The sequence below is a fragment of the Callorhinchus milii genome, unplaced genomic scaffold (genome assembly GCF_018977255.1).
Source record: "Callorhinchus milii isolate IMCB2004 unplaced genomic scaffold, IMCB_Cmil_1.0 Scaffold1, whole genome shotgun sequence".
NCBI classification, from domain to species: Eukaryota; Metazoa; Chordata; class Chondrichthyes; order Chimaeriformes; family Callorhinchidae; genus Callorhinchus; species Callorhinchus milii.
The window spans coordinates 86,916,118-86,938,368 of NW_024704742.1; the positions used below are offsets into that span (position 1 = coordinate 86,916,118).

Here is a 22,251-nt window from a genome sequence, read left to right on the forward strand (position 1 = left end):
CTGTGGGATCTTTCAGATCCACTTGAACAAACAGAGAAGCCTCGGTTTAAATGTCTCATCTGAAGTAAAGAACCTCCGACAATGCAGCACACAGTACTGCACTGAGGTCTCAGTTCCAGGATTCCACTTCTAAAGCTTTCATAATCTTTCAGCACAGAAGGACATTTGGCCCTTTGTGGTTACGCCAGCTCTCCAAAGGCTATCAATTTAGTGCCACTCCCCTGCCTTTTCCTTTAAACAATGTACCTATTACAGAGCAGTTTTGTAATAGATTGAACAAAATAATAAAGATAATGCGAGTTCATAGTTCTAAATTCAATGAGGATAGTGGCTATTTGCAAATAATAATAAATAATAATAATCCTTGCATTTGCTACAACGCCTTATTCTGTTGTTGAGACATCTCAAAGAGCTTCACAGAATATACTGTAAAGTGTACACTTTGTCGGTGAAATTGCCCAAGAGGCACATTCCTGAGAAGAAAATAGGGACTCTGCAATTCTAAAACAAAATTACAAGAACCTTTCTTCGACAACAAATTAAAACAACTGCTTGGCTATTTTCCTTCTGCAAAAACATAAAATGTTAGGTTCTTTTCATAACTTGTAAATTGTAGGCAACAATTATTATATATAGCTTGCCATAGAAATTACTTCACACAAAAAAATGTCACTTGACACCCCCACCCTCCCCCACCGACATCATGATGCCAGTTTAACATTTCAGTCGTTCTGCCAGAAATTGCCTATCCTCATCTAATTTGAAAAGTGCTGAAATGAATTCTGAGAGGTTGCATTAGTGCTGTAACTTTTGGATACGTTGCATATATGAATTCAAGTCAATGAGCTTAGTAAACAGAGAATCCTGTCCCTCAAGCTCCACTTGGATATGACCTCAGTTCCAGGTGCGTGAGTTAATGTATTAAGTGGAACTCCAGAGTCAGCCATGACACATGTGCTATTTACTGATACTTTGCAAATCATACTCCAGGCTCCAATATTAGCGCTCATGAACAAAAAAATGACTTCACTTCATAAGGCAGTATCCTCTATTAAATAGTTAACGTGTATTGCACTTCTTTCACCTAAAAAGGTCTCACATTTAAAAATGAACACATTTTTCCATCAGTCTTATCAGTTGTATTGATGCATTACTTTGCGATACTCTCTGTAAATAAAGGGCAGCAGCCAAAAATAACTTTTTCCATTGCTTCAGCCAGTTTTCAGAAGTATGAAACTGCACGTGGATAATTTCAAAAGGGTAATTATGTGTTAAAGAAAAACACAGTTCTGCAATTTGCTTTAATCAGCTGTGTTTTAGCAACAGTAAGTTTTGATTCTTTTCTTAAAAATACATGTGTTCCACTGGCTTGGAGTCCTTGTTTAAATGAGTGTGTTGACAACCTTTCTAATTGCTACCCTGCCATGTTAATACATCAGGAGACTGGAAATCAGACTGTGCTTATCCAAACATTTTCTTCATCAAGTCTCCAAGAGAGACCAAACATCAACATACAGGAGTACAGTGATAATACATAATGCTTATTTAACCGTACCTCTACTTCAATTACCATGCTAAATAAAGCAATTTGGCCTTGCATCACTTAGCAGTTGCACAACATTTTGGAGCTTCTAAATTATTGCAAAACTTCTCCCACTTTGAGTAAAGGGAAAATATAGATTTAGGGAGTTTTAGATTTAGGGAGTTTTGGAGTAACTTCTTTATGCAGAGGGTAGTGAGAATGTGTAATGCAATGCTGTGGAAGTTAATCTAACAATGGAATTCTTCATATTTCAATTCTCTTTTGAACAATGAATTTTTTTCTGTTAGTTCAAGACCCAGTTAACCCCAGGCTATTAAGGATAATGTAAAAATCACGTCATGAGAATATCTAGCAAAATGTGACATTTAAAAACTTTCAAAGAGAAATTGACGTGTAGAACATTCTAAATAACACCCAACTCTACCTCTCTGCCTCCACCCTTGACTCCCGGACCACTGCTGTCCTGACAGAATGTCTGTCAGACATCAAGTCCTGGATGAGAGCCAACTTTCTACAGTTGAACGTCAACAAGACCGAGGCTCTCCTGATTGGCTCCCGTCAGCGCCTCCACACCTCAGACTCTGGGAGCTTCACCATCCATGGTTGCACACTTCACCTTGCTAAGCCAGTCCAGAACCTTGGGGTCCGGTTTGATCCTCAACTGTTCTTTCTACCCCACATCCATGCCATGACCTGCTCTGCCTTACCCCACCTCCGCAGCATCGCCTGGCACCACCACTGTCAGGGTCAATTTAACTTTCCCATACAGCTTCAGCTGAGCCCACAAACTGAGCAGGGACCAGGATTCGAGCCAGTAAACTCCAGGTCTGTAAGCTGCAACTTCATCCACTGCATGATTAGTGCTGGCCCCCAATAACATTTCTTCAAGCTACTCAGCAGACAAAGATTTCATTCAGAACATCAAAATCTCCCTCCTCCCCTTCTATTCTCTTTTTTTCCTCCATCCTCGCTGCCCTCCACCCCTCCTGATCCCAACCTCCAGCTCAGGTGCAAATCCTTGACTGTCCAGCGCCTTGGGACGTTCTCCCGACATGAAAGGCGCTATACAAATGTAATTTATTGTTGTTGTTCCTCGCCCTAACTATATCCCTGTAATTTGGCAATATTGGACTTTTACACTTTTTAATTTTATAATATAGACATCACATTTGACTCGTGATTCATTCGTCCATGATAATCACAAAGCTCTTTTGCAATTCATATGAACAAGTTCAGGGAAACCTACGCAGGAAGCATCACATTTCCCATTCAAAACGGCAAGGCTATATGTAAATGAAACCTGAGAATATACAAAGTTTTCAGAAATAATTTGGACCTGTCACCACTCACTGCCTCCACAATACTCGATTTCTCCTATTCTAAAAATTATTCGCTTTTTGTGCTCAATCCAAGGAGCCTTGAAGTTGTAAATCCCCATTTCCGGGTAAACCTGCCTATAAAACCTCTGTTTTCTCTCTTTTGGTTTCTCTGTAGCAAAGAATTTTTAAAAAATTTATTGGGAATTTGCAGGTTGAAGGCAATTTAAAAAATGGATAAAAGAGTAGGACAGAAAGCATCATATTGTAAATAACTGCGTACAATGATTTATATTCATATAATACCTGTGTCAAATTTCTACCTACCCGACAATCACGCTGTAGAGTCTTCACCAACGCGTTATACGTTTCTGCATCAAAAAAGAGTCCATCGGACATATCCTGCATAAAGTCCAAGTCCTTGTAGGTCGGCGTGCTTTTCTCCCTTTCCTTTCTGGAGGCTCTCCTTTTGTAAGTTGAACCTTTCAAGTCGTATTTATAATGCATCCGCACAGAACGCGGCAGCACATTGTTCATGACTACAATTCTTATGTTACTGCCGCCCGATTGCATGCAGTACAATCCATAAAACTTGGGCAGAAGTGTCCTCAGGTTCTGGTTCAAGTTCTGTAAATAATAAACCAGGCATTACAGCTTTGGATAAAACATGCTGCTCTCTACAACAACAAATTATATTTGTATAGCTCCTTGCATGTCGGGAGGACGGCCCAAGGTGCTGGACCGTCAGGGATTTGATTCCCAAGCAGAAGGTTGGGATCGGGGGTGATGAAGGGCAGAGACGGCAAGGGTAGGAGGCTGGCGGAATATGCAGTCGAAGAGGAGGATCTTGAGACATGTTTTGCAGGAGATAAGGGAGGGAGAGCAAGAAGAACGTAATGTGGGATGAAGTTCCAAAGGGTGGAGGCAGAAGAGCTGAAAGCCCAACTGCCGATGGTGGGATGGGCCGGGTGGGGGACGAGAAGCAGGCCAGAGTCTCCTAAGTGGAGGGAGCAGACAGGTTGGTGTGGGGTTAGCAGGTCGCAGTGGTAGAGAAGGGCAAGGCCATGGAGGTCCTTGAAGGCGAGGACGAGGATTTTGAACTTTATCCTCTGGGGGATGGGATGCCAGTGGAGCCGGGTGAGGGTGGGGCTGATGGGGTCACAGAGCGAGAGGACACAAGCTGCGGAGTTCTGGATGATCTGCAGCTTCTGGAAGGAAGAGTTGGGAAGGTTGTCAAGCAGGGATTTGGTATAGTTGAACCTAGATGTATGTATGAGGGATTCAATGGCCTGAGGGGAGTGGCAGAGCCGGGCAATGTTGCGGAGATGGGGAAAGGCAGAGCAGGTCATTTAACAAATGGTTAAATTACAAAAACAACAACAAGATTACATTTGTATAGCGCCTTTCACGTTGGGTGGGTCGGGGGACGTGGAGCAGGCCAGAGCCGGCTGAGCGGAGGGAGCGGACGGGTTGGTAGGGGGTTAGGAGGTCACAGAAGTAGGGTGGGGCGAGGCCATGGAGGGCTTTGTATGTGAGAACCAGGATGTTGAACTGGATCCTAAAACACCTAAACTTGGACAAAAATAATCAAAAGCAAGTTTGGAATCAGACCAAACCATCTGCAACCAGTTGGCAGCCAACACAAGACTGAGTTTAGAAACTGCACAAAGTGAATTTAACATATGAATTATTGAACTGAAGACCTCATATTAGCATTAGACGTAACATGTTGTTTTGTTTCTGTATGTGAGGTAATCCCAGAAACTGGGAGAATTCAATTCCACCTTATTCAGCATTGCAAACATCTCAACAATAAAATTCAAATGAGTTTATAAAAGTGCGCAAATTTAGAATATCTTATATATGAGCCATTTACAGGTCACTCTTTCAAACTTCTATAAATATAATAAATATAACAATAATCCTTGCATTTGAGATAGCGTCTTATCACGTCACTGAGATGTCTCAAAGCCCTTCACAGAATATACTGTAAAGTGGATTGACTGTAGTTTGTGGACAAAATGCAGCATCTAATTGTGCACAGCAGTGTCCCACATACAGTGGTGGCTTGGTCGTCCAAATTAATGGTTTGCATCCGGCAAACATTTTCCTACTTGTGCTCCGAGTACAGATATGTTGATTTAAAGAAAGCTCACAGAAATCATTGCATAAATATTCAAGAAAAGTGAAGAAATAAACTGTTTAGAATTGTAGCTCACTCTTCAACAGAGATAAACTGAGTTTGATTGACACAACTGTAACCTCTACGTGTTCATTTGTATTCCAAAGTGGAAGCAGCCTGGAGACAAATTAAAAAAACCTGTTCCGTTTTAAGTACAAGATATGATTTTTGACTTGAGGGCAAGTTAATCTCCCTTCTCTTGCATCGTGTAGCAATTTTTTCCTATTCAGCGCTCACAAAGTTGATCTTTGTGTTCAGTTTCCGAGATACCAATTTGTATTCTTGTACTTTGACGAGAAGAGGAGAGATGATATTCAACATCCTTCACAATCTGTGGTCATTCAATTTGCTTCCTTTGCAAACTGTGCAAGGCACTTCACTCTCACGTCTGGATTGTAACAGAGTTACTCCTGATGTCTTTCCTGCTGTAGTTCCTGATGGTTAATCTCTGTCTTTTGTTTATCCAGGTACACATCTCAAGATCACTTTCTTATTCATCTATTTGGTATGTTTATGTTTATTTTGCCCCTACTGCACTTGGGTGCATAATTGTCCTGTAGGCATTGCATAATGTTCTTTAGGGATGCCCATTTATCCTTAACTGAGTTGTCCTTGAGAAATGCTTTCCATTCTGTGTCTCTTAGCTTGGCCACTTTTACCCCTAAAGTTTACCTGTCTAATGTTGTACACTAGAGTTTGGTTGCATGCTGGTGCAGTTGCCCCATCAAACAGAAGGTTATTGAGCTGTGATCACTGTCCCCTAATAGAACAACTACTTCCACTTCCTGAATAACGTCTGGGTCTCTGACTTGAACTCAATCAAGAAGAGAGCTGCCCCTTCTGGGCTCCCTGACACACTGAGTCAGGAAGCAGTCATGCACTACACTTACAAACTCAGTCTTTCACACTTGGCCATTCCCAGTTTATGTTGGGCTGATTGAAGTCCCCCAAATAATGTGATCAGTACGATTTACAATCCTGAATTTCTGGATTCCTCGACCAATCCCCCCACTCTCATCCACTCCTCAATTCTAGTTGAATAAAGACATCCTTCTTTTTCCAAAACCGAGCACGGTTATGCATCTATTTGGATGCAGAGCATACACGGACAAAGTTAAAAGACCTGCTGTTTCTTACCATATAATAGCCTGGCAGTAGCTTCTGCAAGAACTCTGCTTCTTTGTGCTGTACTGTCTTTATGATGAATTCATCATCACTCGTCACATAAAATAAAGACCCGCTAGCACCGGGATTCGAAAGCTCTATCAGTGGTTCGTTGCATAAAGAATACTGCCAAGACAGAAAGAAAGAAAAATCAATTTAAAATGTTAAATTTAAAAGTCAGTCATACATTTGTTGGGTGTGTGAATGTTGAATAATGCTCAGTTTCGTATGATGTTAGCAATTTTAATCCAAACTGGATACAAAGAAGGAATAAAAAAACATTTATGTATTCTAATAAGAAACTCACAAAGAAACTTGCATTTCCAGGCAAATGAGATTTTTACATCCATAATACAGAGCCACACTGTTTGAATACCCCACCCCCACCACCCACCATCAATTGAGTATTGGTTTCTAAAGTGCAGTTCTCCAAGGACTCATGCTAAGGTCTCCAGGGACTCAACTTGGCTTCCAACCCTGACTAATCTGCTTTCCACAAGAAAAATCTGCTTTCCATTTTTTCAAGGTTTGTTTATAACTTAACCTCAGAGATACTGGACCCAGATGACTACATCATAACAGGGAAAAACAGCATCGAAAACAAAAGTTTATACAATATCACTAAATAAGGCAAATATGCACCAATCTGTTTACATAATGACTTGGGTCATGAAGGAGGAATCAATCAAGACAGGAAATTGAGTTAGTAATAATAAAAACCTGTGCATTTGATATAGTGTCTTATTATAACCTTTCAAAGCCTTTCACAAGATATACTGTTAAGTGCACTGGGTGGAGTACACAAGGATATCATTCTCAGACTGTTTTGGTGCCTGAGAGGGGGAGGGAAAAAAAGAAAAAATACTTTGCATTGATTATATAACCAAACATTCATTACACTAGCTAACATTACAGATTTTTCCATTTCTGTACATAGCTTGCTTGTTCAAAATATAAGGGTTAAGACCTGCTGCTTGCCCTTATAATATGCAAAGGACGTCCTACTGATGTGAAAGGCGCTTTACAAATTACAAGAAGTCATGTAATTTTGTATTGTAAAGTTCCTGGCTATTACGATCCAGCCCATCTCTTCAGAAACTTGTATAAATTACACATAGATGAGGGTAAGAAATGCAAGCAGCATTAACAAAATCAACTTTTGAATGGAAGACTATGATGACAGAGCAGCGGATGGAGGACCCACAGTGAGCCCACCCACCCCAGGCTGCTAACGTAGGGAAAGCAATTTTTAAGTCCATTTTAGACTCTTGACAATAACAGTAACTTTATATGTGGAGGTCATTTGGCCAATCTGAACTAAAGATAGTACTAGCTCTTTCATTGAAGCTATCCTCATCTCAGACCCTATTATATTAGAGTCCTGTAGCTCAGTGATTAGAGCACTCGCCTCACAAGCGAGAGTCCTGGGTTCGATTCCCGGCTGGGGGAAACGTTGGGCAAGTTTCCTTACTCCACACGCCTCTGTTTACCTAGCAGTAAGTAGAAACTCGGTTGTTAGTTGATTGGCGGATCGCTTTTCCGGGGATAATAATTCCTTCTAAAAAATTTAAAAAAATAATATTTTGGTCTCTCAATCCATGACTGTTTGTGGGACACTGCTGCTTGCAATTGGCTGCTGCGTTTCGCCCACAAAATATACACTCAATTCACTTTATAGTATATTCTGTGAAGCGCTTTGAGACATCTCGAAGACGTGATAAGGTGCTATATCAAATGCAAGGATTATTATTATATCTTTGAGGAGGAAATCCTTGTAAAATAGTGTTGCAGATATTTCTACTATTAATCTACTAAATGCTATGTCAAATACAAGGATTATTATTACATTAGCTACAAATCTGAGTCACCTGATTGAAATTGGTCACAAATTTAAACCAATTTAGGACCACGTTTCAAACTATCCTGCTATCCTGTAATGCAATAAAACAATTGCCACTCTTCTCTGACCCTATCCAAAACACCTGTGCAACAAGAGTTGCATTCATGCAGCAGACAGAAAAGACACTCAAATGACAGTGATGTGCTCCTTTTGAATTTGCAAGATTTACCACTGGTCTTTAATGTGTGATCATGCCATAGAGGTAAATGTTCAAGGACGAGGAAATAAATCTGCTGGTACTGGTGACAATTTGATACAGGTACTTTGGCAGGGTTTCTCAAAACAAGTCAAGAACATAGGGGGCAGTTTTTTTTAAGTGATCTCTAGAAAACTCCAATCAAAATAATTACTGTTTAAAGAACAGGACAGAACAAAATGGAAAGATGTAGATAACAGTTACCTCACAGGCAGACAGGAGAAAATAGCATGCAGCACAAAAAGAACTGGATCAAGTCCAGAAAAAAATATAATCTTATGATTTAGATTACAGTCCTCATCTTATTTCTGCACTTCACTGGGTGAAATTTCAGGCTAAATGGTACATTAATGATGTAATAGCAGGCTATGCCAAGCAAGATCTTGGATTTCTTTTTTAAAAAATAGTCGTCAAGTAAAATGGGTAAGGGCCAAATTAATTCCTTGACATATTATTTTTAAAGAAATGTAAATTTTTGATAATTGATGATAAAAGCAGACTCACCAAATAATCATCTGGCCTTATGTGAAAGAGTTCTCGGAAGTAGCGGAATGCCAAAGGTGCGTACGTCTTAAATCTGAAGTCTGGATAGCGATGTGCTGGAGTGAGATTGCTTCCTTCACTGAAAGTCATTGAAAATGTGGTAAGGCGTTAATAGAAACAAAATGAAGAAAGAGCTGGAGACTGTATAGTAGAGCAACATGCATTTCCCAAACAGTTCACTGAATAATAATTTTCTGATATTGGCAGGAAAGCTCACTGTTTGGTTATAAATATGTCTCCCTTGCCTGTATTCACCCCCTGATACACTTCATTTGATTTCCCAATGATGCATCCCGTGCTTGATTTTTGTTGCATGGAACACGTTTTAAATAGTTAAAAGGGTTAACCTTACTGTGAATAGACTCCTTAATACAACAACTTGCATTTATATAGCATCCTTCACATGGTAGCATCTCGGTGGCTTGATACCGAGTTGGAAAGGAAGCGCAGGTGACCGAAGAGGAAAATCTTCAGGTATGATTTGAAATAGTCCACGGACTGAGTGTTTGCAATGATCAACAACATCTTACCTTCCCCAATGTCAACTACATAATACGAATTTGAAGTTTCTTTTTAAAAAAGAGATATTGTGAGCCCCTGATAGAAATTAATTTCATATTATCCACTTGAAACATATAATAAATTATATTTATGTTAAATGCAATGCTCGCTCCTATTGCGGCCCAAGTTTAGGCATCCACTTAGTTTTCAGCATCCAACAATACTATATAATCTTAGTATTTCACATTGCTTTCGTTCCAAAGTCATCTGTCAATCTTTGCAAGATACNTTTTTTTGGGAAGTGGAAATTTATGAAGGGGAACAGAGATACATTTCTAATGCTATATATAATTAGTTTGTACATAAGTCCTTGGCAAACATTTGTGCACATCACAGCAATTATTTGGATACAGGTGTTTGCAGAATATTCATTGAATAAGAGTTGTGAATTTAAATGAAAAGTCAGTGAAACTATATGGTTCTCATAGCATTAATGAAATCTGGCAGGCTTTGTGAAATGCAAAAAGCATTTCCAAAAATAGAATGTGTTCAGTTTCACTGACTTTTCATTTAAAGCTCTTACATGGAGTGGTACAACTCAGAAAACAGGGCATTTGGCCCAACTAGCTATGCCAGTATTTATACTCCACATGAACCCACTTATTCCATATTGGATCATACTCTTTGAGACTTGTTGCCAATATGGAAGGTGCTGTGTAATGTAGATTTTATTGTAAATCAGCTCTGACACAATGCACATTCTGCATGAAATACTTACAATTACTGGAAAGAGTTCCATTCTGACTCCTTATTAGAGAATTCTGCTAAAATCCAACACATATTATATCTATTAAAGACTGACAGCACAAAAATAGGCTTCAATCAGCATTTAATAGAATCATAGAAATTACAGCATATTAGGGAGCCATAATGGCCCATTTAATTATGCTGGTGTGTTCTAATCCCAATTCCCATTGTGCTTTGATATCACTCCCCTTCAAATGTTTATCCAATATTATGGTCTTAATTTTAAGGGACACTAGGAGACGATCGTAATTTAATGAAAATAGTAGCATTCCATGTTCCTGCCTGAAAACAAAAAGTTCTATTCTTCCCCCTTAACTCTTCTAGTGAAGATCCTGTGCTTTTGGTGTTGAATTATATTTTGAAGATAATATGACCCGATAGTCCTTATTACATGAGAGTACTTAAGAGGCCACCATTTACAAATCATAAAACATACCCTCAGTGGATGTCTTGTTAGCTGAACAAAGAATACGTAAAGCTAGACGAGTTGGGTTCTATCAATTTACAACGCATAAACAAACAATCAAATGTGGTTTGTGATTATAGGAGGACAAATGATCCAAAATATCACCGTCGGCAAATATCACAGAAAAAACGTAAGCTCTGAAGAATATTACAAAAGAAAAACCTTCAGAAATCAGATACCAGNAAAAATGTAAGAAAGACTTGATATTGGTCAAAATCAAAACCATGCCACCACAAGTTTAGATGCGCAATATCTAGCTTTATTTTTTTAAAAATAGTTAATACGGAACAGTTAGAACAGCTGCTCCTATCAGGGTCCTAATTCCCCAAACATTCTTGGCAAGTATTCCTCCAGACAATTTAGAGCAGTTGTTCAAGTGACAGCTATTTTATTGAGCTGGACATTGAAAATTAGAATGAATGACCAAACAGTACTTAAATTTTCATCATTTCACTTCAAATTACTATGTACACTATTGCATTTGTATTGGCACGTCAGCCTCCAATCTAAAAAAAGCAAATGACATCTTTCAGGTTTATAATGAGTTTGGAGTCCTGTAGCTCAGTGGTTAGAGCACTCGCTTTGCAAGCGAGAGACCTGAGTTCAATTCCAGGCAGGGCGAAACCTTGGGCAAGTTTCCTTACTCCACACGCCTAATAATAATTCCTCCAAAAAAAACAATAATAAATTGGTCATTTTCAATCTACGATTGTTTGTGGGACATTGCTGTGCGCAATTGGCTGCCGCGTTCGCCCACAAATATACAGTCAATTCACTTTACAGTGTGTTCTGTGAAACGCTTTGGGACGTCCTCCCAACGTGAAAAGCGCTATATCAAATGCAAGGATTATTTTATTATAATGTGGATAAATGCAAGGCAACACATATTGCAATTGTAAGTAGTAGCAATGTGCACACCACAAAGGGATGCCCATTAGAGGTGGTCAGGGAAAAAGCTCTGAGTTTGATAAATGAACATTCACAAAAGATTTCCAGTCCCACATGATGCAGTTATCAGGAAAGCTAACCATTAAATGTCAAGAGTAATTGATACAAGACGAAGCCTAGTCACTTTAACCTTGTTTTGATCACAGCTGAAGCCACAGTTAGAATGCCTTGTGCAATTTGGACACTAACTTCAAGTATAACATTAAGGCCTTGAAAAGGGTTCAGAAATGAAAAATGAGGAGATAGAGATGAGACTAAAAAAAACTCGCACTGGAACAACTGAATACGTGCAACAGACTCCCAGGAATTGATACTGAAATGAATCCATCAAAAAGAACTAAAAAATGATCTGTCTGAGAATGGGACTGAAGATTATTGAGACAGATGTATATTACGGTTTGAAAATGCTCCACAGGACAAGGCTTCTATGGTCCCACATTACTGGGAGCAAGAAAATATCTATGGAGTTACATTTAAGGGTTGAAGGGAGAAGATAAAGGGATGATATTATGGACAGTTCACTCAATTTGAAGGTCAGAGATTAGGGAGGATCTACAAAGAATTTTCCTTCAATACAACAAGATTCCATTTATAGAGCGCCTTTCACGTCAGGAGGACGTCCCAAGGCGCTGCACAGTTGGGTCATGACCCGAGCAGGGGGGAAATGGTCAGGGTGAGGGGAGGGAAGGGAGGGAGAGAGGAGGGGGAAATGGTCAGGGTGAGGGGAGGGAAGGGAGGGAGCGAGGAGGAGGAAGAGAGTCGAGAGGGGAGCTGAAGGCACGGTCAAAGAGAAAGGTTTTGAGACCGGCCTTGAAGGAGGAAAGGGAGGAAGCAAGGCGAAGGCACTGGGGGATGGAGTTCCAGAGCCTCGGGGCTGAGAGGCTGAAGGCCCGACCACCAATAGTAGGGCCGTTGGGGCCGGGGACGTGGAGCAGACCGGAGCCAGAGGAACGGAGGGTACGGGCAGGTAGGTAGGGGGAAAGTAGGTTGGAGAGGTAGGAGGGAGCAAGGCCGTGAATGGCCTTGTAGGTGAGGATGAGGATCTTGAAATAAGGATCTGTGGAGGAAGTGGGCTTGATGGACTGAGTGGTTTCGCACACCATGCTTTTGTGTACCTATATTTTTCTGGCATTACAAATAAAATTAGTTTCCATGTGCTGCAAAACACAATGTAATGAATACGGATGGCCCAATTGTAAAAGTAATCTGCATATTTCAACCATTCCCCAGTATAGTATTTGACATATAATCAACCAGCTTGTTTCTTTCTATAGTCAAGAAAAGATTGAGATGGCATGTAGCAAAAAATTCTGTAAAATTGGTTCTTGGAGCAAAGGAATGTGTAGAAATAGAAAAAAATATACAAAGTGTTTAAAGTTTTCTAACTTGTGTGTATTCATAATGCAATTTTACAATTGGTCTTCACATCACAAATGATTTGAGAAAGTGGTATCAGAGGGCACCTTCAGATTAAAATCTATTGTCATGTTTATTCAACCTGGAAATTGGGATTTAAGTCGCTGATAAACGTGAATGGGGTAATCAGATTGACATTGCCAAACTTAAGACCAAAACGGAATGAAAATTAGGAGGGAAGTACGAATAGCACCACAAATAATTGAGCAGCGGAGTGGTTATAGAAAGATGAAAATCCCCCCACACTCTGTATTCTCTGATGCATTCAATGTTGATTTTAGCACTGGATTAATTCTTGATGGCATTTTTGTGAATTGTGTGGTTTCTGCAATAATTCATATCTTTTTAAAACTATGATAACATTTCGATGATTTTCATATCCAACAACATCCCTGTTTCAATCCGCTGATAATTTCTTATCAACTTTCTTGAAAAAATTGAGGGATATCAATCCATTGAAGTGGCATGACCTCAATAGGAAATGCCAACACCTCAGTGGAATTTGCTGAAGAGGAGACAACCATATTTTTAGATAGTAGTGTTTAGTTGAGATACAGTTTAACTGAGTTCAGATTAACCTGCGTCTGGTGCTAGGGACCATTCCCGCTAAATATAATGCTGAGCAAAATTTAATGCAAGAATTTGAATGGACAAGTTATTTGAATGCATGTATGATTTATATGTCAATAATACAAACTATACTTTAAGACAGTTTCAATATCTGTTTTAGAAGGTAACAAAAACAATCAAAGCTACTTCACAAGGCAACCTTCGCTTCAATTTTCCGAGTTAAAGATTGCTACACATTATGTCGGACCTGAGGAAAATAATCTCTACCTTGGTAAGAAGACACTTTCCACAACATAGAAATCTTGCATAAGCACATCTCGTTCTGGTTTTGAAGTGAGGTTCCCAACAGCATAACCTATTCCGAGCTGGATAGACCCTTGAAGTGCAGATGACGGTGTCTGGAACAAAAGTAAAAATTTAACACTTTATTTTATTCATAACTTCGTCTGTGCACATGTACAATCCTCTGGAAAAGAAAAGGTAATTTACAATCAAAAACAGTCACTGAAAGCTCTCTGACAAAATTCCACTTGAAACTCCAGTTCCGTGACTGATGCAGGAAGAAGATGTCGTCACAACAAGTTATCATGTGGTTTGTACTTGACATTAATCTCCATTGCGAAAACAGAACACAAGCTTCAGGGCAAAACTAATTATCTGCAGAAGGCCATCTGTCAACAATTAACATGTAAAGTTATTCAACATGAGCTTGGAGCATAGTTAAGGCTGTAATGTAATCAAAGGATTCCGATGTCATCAGGTCACAAAACACGCAGTTGACTTATTCAACACGAACGCAACTGTGTCTTCTCTTTGATAGATAGAAAACTCAATGTACTTCAGTCTGAAGCAGCTGTCTGTTATTGGAATGCCATGAGCAGTGCAACACTAAAATTCAATCATTAAGGCTCTATGTTAAGGTGTACATTCTAGTATCTTAGTGACCGATAAAATTGATCATTCTCTTCATAGCTGTTCAAAGACATTGCTGTACACAAATTGGCTGTTGCATTCAACTGAAAAATAGTCACCACACTCAGCAGTAAATCCTGTAAAATATTTTGAGATGTCCTCTCAATGTGAAAGGTGCAATATTAACAACTTGCATTTAGATAGTGCCCTTCACATAGGACAGGGTGGTCCAACTGGCGGCCCCTGGGTCGATTTCATCCGGCCCTCCCTCCCTCCATTTTCATCTGGCCCACCCGCTCCCTCCGTAAATGTTGTTACTGTAATGGAAACACAAAAATATTGCTTATGCGGCCCGCGGTCGTTTCTCACAGAGAGCATCCGGCCCTTCGCAGCCAAAAGGTTGGACCACCCTAACATACAACAACAACTTGCATTTATATAGCACTTTTCACTTGGGGTAGCAACCTGGAGCACTTAGGATATGGTCGGAGCACCGTAAATACAAGATTATTATTATTACTTCACAAGTAGAGCAACATTTGAATCAATTATCAGTCATATGATGAGACTGTGTGCAAGCATTCAACGCACAAGAGTAAATTACCATGGTAATGATGGACGAGGAGCAACACAGTTTATAGCCAGACAAATGGTATCCAGAACTCAAACTCAGCAATTAAGCCGAGTCAGGTGATTGCTTGAGCCTATGCTTTAATATTTCAAAATGACGTATGAGACATACGTGAAAGATGAGGTAATAATTACCTAAAATGATCACTTAGCGATCCACAAAATACTTTTATACATTGAAAACGTCAGGAAAATAAATGTACTTGTGAAGCTTTATTACCAAAGCAGCATAAAACTTGAGCAAGATTAAAGGTACATCATTGTCCATTGACTAATAACAACAACAACTTGCAGTTATATAGCTCTCCTCACGCAGGGTAGCATCCCAGAGCGCTCGACAGTGGTGAAGCACGAAACTGAGCCAGGGGTAGGAGAGAGGTGAGTGTAAGCACGGTCGAAGAGGAAGTTCTTCAGGCGCAATCTGAAGATGGAGAAGGAAAGGACAAGGCAGAGTATTCCACCGTTCTGGGGGTGGTGGCTGAAAGAGCAGCCACTGATGGTGGTCGAACAGAGGACACGAGGGACATGCACGAGGGGAGGCAGCTGGTGGTGGGTTGGGGAGTAAGCAGGTTGGAGAAGTAGGGAGGTGCCAAGGCATGAAGGGATTTGAAAACAAGTGTGAGCATCTTGAAATCAATCCAGTGGAGCACAGTCAAAGAGAAAGGTCTTGAGACGGGCCTTGGAAGAAGGCAAGGGAAGGGGCGAGGCAAAGGGACTCCGAGTTGGAGTTCCAGGGGGTGGGAGCAGGAAGGCCAAAGCCTGACCGCAAATCATAGAGTGGGCAGGGCAGGGGAATATGAAGTGGGCTAGTACCTGCCAAGTGGACGAGATGGGTTGGTAAGGTTTTAGCAGGTTGTAGAGGAAGAATGGGACAAGACCGTATAGGGATTTAAAAGTGAGGATGACACTCTTGAAACTCAATCCTCTGGGGAATGGGAGGCTAGGGGACCTGAGCGAGGATGAGGGTTACCCAGGATTATCCTGTTAATCTGGGCAAAATGCCACGCTGGTCGCTGCTGAATGTATTCACCCATTCCTTCTGTGTCACAAGCTAAAGCAGATTCCTCTGTTCTTATGCATATTTCGTGGGCAAAATGCAGCAGCCAATTGCACAGGGCAGTGTCTCAGAGTCATGGATTGGGTGACCAAATTATTATTTAAAATTTTTTTTTAAAAGGATAATCGAGAAGGTAAGGTCATTGTGGGAGGTGAACCAGAGGGGTAAGAGTTCGAATGATTCTAGGACACCGGAGAGTGAGTGGGGAGCGATTTTTTTTCCAGGGTCGGTAGGAAATAGAAGTAGATTGGATAACAGGGAGAGGGATGGAGGAGTTGAGGGAGATAAAGAATGGTACGAGAGGCTTTATCAGTGACGGCGATATCAGAGACAGTGAGGCCCCGGATAATCACCGTGTCAAGGGTTCATTACCAAATATCAGTGACAATGCCGATTGCTATTTACAAAGGGCAATAGCAACAAAAAATTTTTTGGTCAGCCGGGTGTCTTGACAGATGTGGGAACCCATCACTGTGCTTAATACTATACAAACCAAACTGAGAATTCCAAGCATCCCACCTACACATGGAAATTCCAGAGATAGATTGTTGGAATGGAATGCGAACGCTCTTCCTGGAGGGATACATCGAAGTGATAGCAATGAAGAAATGCTCTGCCGGGCATGGCCCAATCTGTTTTTATGGCTGAAATGAATTTCAATGTCTTAGATGAAGAAGTGAAACAGAGTATAAACATTTGCCATCAATATTTACCTTCTTGTAAGTCTTCTCCCGAGAGTTGCCTTCCCCATTGTGCCCATTTTGCTTAACAGCGGTGTTCCGGTTTTCTGTAGTGGATGTCATCTAGAAAACAACATGCACTTTTGTTTTATAAAGAGCAAAGTTATTTAAAAATGTGTTTTCTAGATTTCAGTTAACTCACAAATCGCTGACTTTCAGGAATATAGTTAAAGAGTTACATAGAGCAATAAGACACACATTTGGCCTAACTGTGGGTTTATACTCCACACAACCCTTCACCCCTCCTATTGCTTGCTATTCCTTCAGATAAACATGTTAAACTAGTTGTGAGTGTGAAAATGAACTATTTTTGTAATGACCATATAAACAGTTGTAGGAGGTCTCTTCTCAAAGGGACCGTGTGTTGTTCAGGAAAACCGAGGGAGTGAGATGAGAGTTTAATAGCTTATCTCCATTAATAATAATAATGCTTGCATTTTTTGATAATACCACTTTATCACGTCTTTGAGACATCTCAAAATGCTTCATAGAATATACTGTAAACTGAATTGACTGTATATTTTGTGGGTGAAACGTGGCAGCCAATTGCATACAGCAGGTCCCACAAACAGTCGTGAATTGAGTAATCAAATTGTTTTAAAAAAAGGAATTATTACCCCCGGAAAAGCGATCTGCCAATTGTCTACAAACTGGGTTCCTACTTATTGCTAGGTAAACAGAGGTGTGTGGAGTAAGGAAACTTTCTCAACGTTTCACCCTGCCAGGAATCGAATCCAGGTACTTCGCGAGGCGAGTGCTCCTATCACTGAGCTACAGGACTTCACTGCAGGATGTTGGGGTCTGTCACATGCCTGGTTCTTTATTACACCTTTATCTCTCTTACAGGACATAACAGGATATAACAAGCATGACGCCAGTATCTTGCATGTTCTATTGGACATTTGCTATAAAAATATTGATTTGGTGGTTACAAGCTAGTGAAACTAGCTTCCTGAAAACACTCTTTATCTTCTGTTTCCAAAGGATATGCCGGGGTTAATTTGCAGAATTGTTTGCTCAATTTCTGGGCTGCGTAGATTCAGACCGTGCACGAATGATGTCTGCTTCAAGTGTAATCAAGGGTCATATTTGAACAACAATATAAATTTGAAAATGGAGTCTCTGAATCATCAACCTTCCCTTTCTCAGTTCACTCAACAACAAATTACATTTATCGTGCCTTTTAGTCAGGAGGATGTCCCAAGGCTCTGGGATCAGCACACATACACTGAAGTTTCATCCACAAATGCTTGGCTCTAAGCAGCTGTCATAAGCCAAGGTGTATGGATGAAGAAGGCCCTCCAATACATTTGATCTAATCCTTCCAAATTACCCACTGAATTGGCTTCCTAAAATGACAATCAATAGCCACCAAATGTAGAGCCACAACCTTTCCAATGAAGACAGATAAAACACGCACTAATGCCCAGGAGCAAAGGCTATCATTTAGCTCCCCAGTTCAGCTCAACAATTCACCAACTGGTGCAAAACCATCCGCCGAAGTCAACTATACTAATTGCACTTGCCTTCTCTTTCCAAATGCTCTTTCAATTTCTTCCTCCTCAAATGTGTATCCAATTCACTTTAAATATTACACTGTCACCCTCAATAATCACTTGGACACAGCATGTAGCTTAACGTGACAGAGACAGTGAGAAATCACACGAATAAACATTTGAAACTGCATCTGTTGCTGTTAACTTGTGCTGTGGAAATGTTCCTCTCGCACACATCTTAAAACACTCATGCTTAGAATTGCTTTAAATGTCAATTTAGGCGCAGATGCAAATCATGAGAACAAAATCCTGCCGAAGGCTTTCAAGCTCCTCACAGATTCTTCAAAGCAGACTTAGTTATACAAACAACTACATCTCTCTGTGAAAGAGAGCAAGCCAGAAGGGAAACATGTTCCACAAGAAAACTATCTTAAGGATCCACGATATTTTCAAAAAAAGACTGCCTACTTCTGCTTGTTAATAAGTACCATGGTTTTCAAACAGATTCCCTGGCACTAATTTTACTGCCAGCTACTCCACCTTCATCTTTTAATGTAATTGTAGACAGTTTAAGTGTCCAACAAGCCTCTGGTGCTCAGTCACCCAATGGGTCGGGCTTACTGAAATCCCTTTACTGAATTATTCATTACATTTGAAAGCTGTGTTTGTTTGCTCAGTGTATAATAAGGAAACCAATTGTTAAACCACACAATTTATAATGGCTGAGCAAAGTGTTGTATTGTCCTGAGCAATGAAAACCAGCAGCAACAAATTGGGTAATCCCAAAGCACTCAGTTCATCTTTTATATATCTATTGAGCTGAACCATTGACTTGCATGGAACTGGAGCATCCTAGTGCTATATGTAGGAACATTGGCAAGAGGCAATGAGTTGGGTTACAATTATTATCCTCTGAGGAGAGGTGGGGGGGAGAGGGAGATGGAAGAAGAAAGGAGAAAGAGATGGTAAGCTGGGTCTTCTTGGAGCTGAGCTGGCTCCAAGGTGACTTGCTTTACAAAAGTATGTAGTAATCAGTGAATTGAATTAACCTCTATGACGGGGCTTGTTTATCCTCATTCCTGAAAACTCATGTGTCCATCATATTACAAGACATTGCTGATGATAGGCAAGCCAGCCTGGTTCACTGACAGAACGCGGAGAGACAGACTGGTCACCGGGAGCAACGATTCTTCCACCTCAGCTCCTGTTAACCCCTACAAGTCAAAGCCACAAGGGGATGGGTAGTCTTAGCTGGACAAGCTGCAAGAAACTTGCTAGACAGTCTCTCAGTGACAAGTTGTGTGGTTTCATCTGTGTAAACTCTAGCAGTACTCATCACACACACGCTACCAAAATCAATCCCACTCCCCCACTCTTTCCCCACAGCCCTGCAAACTTAACAGTTGTTTTCTGAGGCCTTGGCTCCAGTCAATCTATATCTAATGCTCTTCAGAATTCAATAAGCAGAGTGCATTCCTCCAAGGAGAGAGTGCACATTCCATTATAGACACTGGGACATTTCCATGCGTAGATACAATACATAGTGAAACTCTGTCTGGTGTGGATGCTCTTAAGGAATGGTATCAGACATCCAGCTATCATAAAAAGGGATATTTTCTGATTAATAAGAAGTAACAAATGGTTTTCAAGGATCAGTGTTGGGGCTCCAGCCTTTCACTCATATCTGTTCGGCGTGGCGTGCGCTATATAAATCCAAGTTGTTGCTGTTGTTGTATATCAATGACCTGGATGTGGGAATGGAGGAGAGGTCAGTGAATGTGGGAAAGAGAATGTTTATCTACATTTCCAGGGACGAAGAGAAGAGTCTTGAGACAGGTCTTGAATGAGGCAAAGGGGCGAGGCCGAGGGATTGTGGGATAGAGTTCCAGAGGGTGGGGGCAGAGAGGCTGAAGGCTCACTTGCCATGATGGAGCTGGCGAGGCGGGGGATGTGAAGCAGGCTGGAGCCTGCTGAGCGGAGGTTGGTAGGAGGTTAGGAGGTCACGGAGGTAGGGAGGAGCAAGGCCATGGACAGCTTTGAAGGTGAGGACCAGGATCTTGAACACCTCTGTGTGATGGGGAGCCAGTGGAGCTGGGTGAGGATGGGGTGATAGCTACAGGACTCTAAGTAGAAGCAGGAAGTAAAAGAAGCCTGGGAAGAGAACCTGGGGTGAGTTTTACGATTGGGAGTGTTTTGAGCTAAGAATAAAGGAGTTACTTAATACACAGTTGTGGATTAAGTATTATTACACTGGCTGCTGTAGAATCCAACATTCTAAACCTTATGCAAATGTCGGTCCATAGTCCAAGCATCAAAGGAACCATAATGATCTAGAACATTGCCAATGTCAATTGCACCTGCTGTATATCCTTCAGCCCGGTTGATAACCACATATGTTTAGCTTCCTTTTAAAATGAATTAAACCAGCATAGCAGTGCCTGCTTTTGATCAAAGTCGCTTCTGCATATCTATTGCACCATGTGTCTCTGTACCTTGAGGGTGGGAAGTAACAGCTCTTCTTACATCTTGTCTAGACAAGGCTTACTAATGTGGTACCTCTATCCTCCAGTCCTGTGATCATGCTAATATGTTAACGTTAAGAATAATGTTAAAATACCAGCTTAAATCAGTTTACATCTTCATCGAAACACTGAAAAGTACAAATGAAGACACAGACCAGTCTCATTTTCTCCAAAGGAGAACACCCTCAAGTCTTTGAGCTTTGTAGAATTTGAGAGAAGGGGAAAGAGGGGAGAGAAGGAAATCAATCTAGAGTTAATAAATTGAGCTACATTATTCCATTCATATCCTGCAATCAACCATGACATGAGTCCCTCAGAAAATTAGGCTAAGGCATGTTGCTGGTTAGGATGCAACTGAACATTTGCGTCATAGCAACATTGGTATAATCAGTTTGAGTGTGTGAAGGCATGGAGTGATAAAGCAGAAGAATTAACAAGCGCATAAGGCCACAAAGGTGAGAATAAATAGTTTTTTTGAAGACTATTTATATAATATTGTACTCATGCAGCTTCCTGCTCAATGGATTTAGATTCATCTCAAAACCTTCAGAGCATCCTAAAACAAGTGTTGTGAGTCAAATGACCAACATTTAAATCTCACCAGTGTGTTCTTTTAAAGCAATATTATCACTTTAAGCATTTCCTCAGTTTTAGACTGAGTATTGCATAATAATGGGTTAGTTTCTGCAACACATATTCCCTGTTGACCAAAATTGAACATAGTATCCTTCAGGCTGTGAAGAGCAATAATAATAATTGTTGCATTTGATATAGCACCTTATCATGTCCTTGAATCGCCTCAAAGCGCTTCCTTCTTAGCAACAGGTGAAGCTACTATCAGGCTCTTTTACGTGGTTTCTTTTATCAGCAGCTTTTACAGCTTCCCTGATGATCTATTACATCCGTGGCATTTTTGTTAAAGGTAAATCACCATAAAGAACGTACGATACAATACAAATTTACACAGCACCTTTCACTTCAGGAGGACGATCCAAAGAGCTTAACAATCCTGTTGCGCCTGAATGTTCCTTCATCCAAGAACAACTGTAACCAGCTCAACAGACAACACGTACATACTTTTAACCATTACGCAGATTAAATTCAAGGATACCAGCTGGTTGTACAAACAGAAATATCACAACATGAAAGGGATTATATCTATTTTTCTCCCTAATTTGTTTTGCTCCAAGAAACCATCAAGAATCTTTCTGAAAAAAGATTCAAATTTACAATAGACAACTTGAGAGACAGTATCAAAATCAGCCAGACAACAGAATAATAATAAAAATCCTTGCTTCTGATATTTAATTGAAACATCTCAAAGCGCTTCACAGGATTTTAT

General features: G+C 40.4%; 1 protein-coding gene across 5 annotated transcripts in view; it reads right to left on the minus strand.

The window, feature by feature from the left end:
* The window catches only part of pip5k1bb (phosphatidylinositol-4-phosphate 5-kinase, type I, beta b), a 125,920-nt gene that overhangs the window by 33,893 nt on the left and 69,776 nt on the right, over positions 1 to 22,251 (minus strand). For all 5 annotated transcript variants that reach the window (XM_042332817.1, XM_042332812.1, XM_042332819.1 and 2 more), the window contains 5 exons: positions 16,865 to 16,954; positions 13,820 to 13,950; positions 8,806 to 8,923; positions 6,179 to 6,331; positions 3,187 to 3,486 (listed from right to left, as the gene is read on the minus strand). In XM_042332817.1, the coding sequence (XP_042188751.1) occupies positions 3,187 to 3,486; positions 6,179 to 6,331; positions 8,806 to 8,923; positions 13,820 to 13,950; positions 16,865 to 16,954 (792 nt within the window). The remainder of the gene's footprint in view (positions 1 to 3,186; positions 3,487 to 6,178; positions 6,332 to 8,805; positions 8,924 to 13,819; positions 13,951 to 16,864; positions 16,955 to 22,251) is intronic.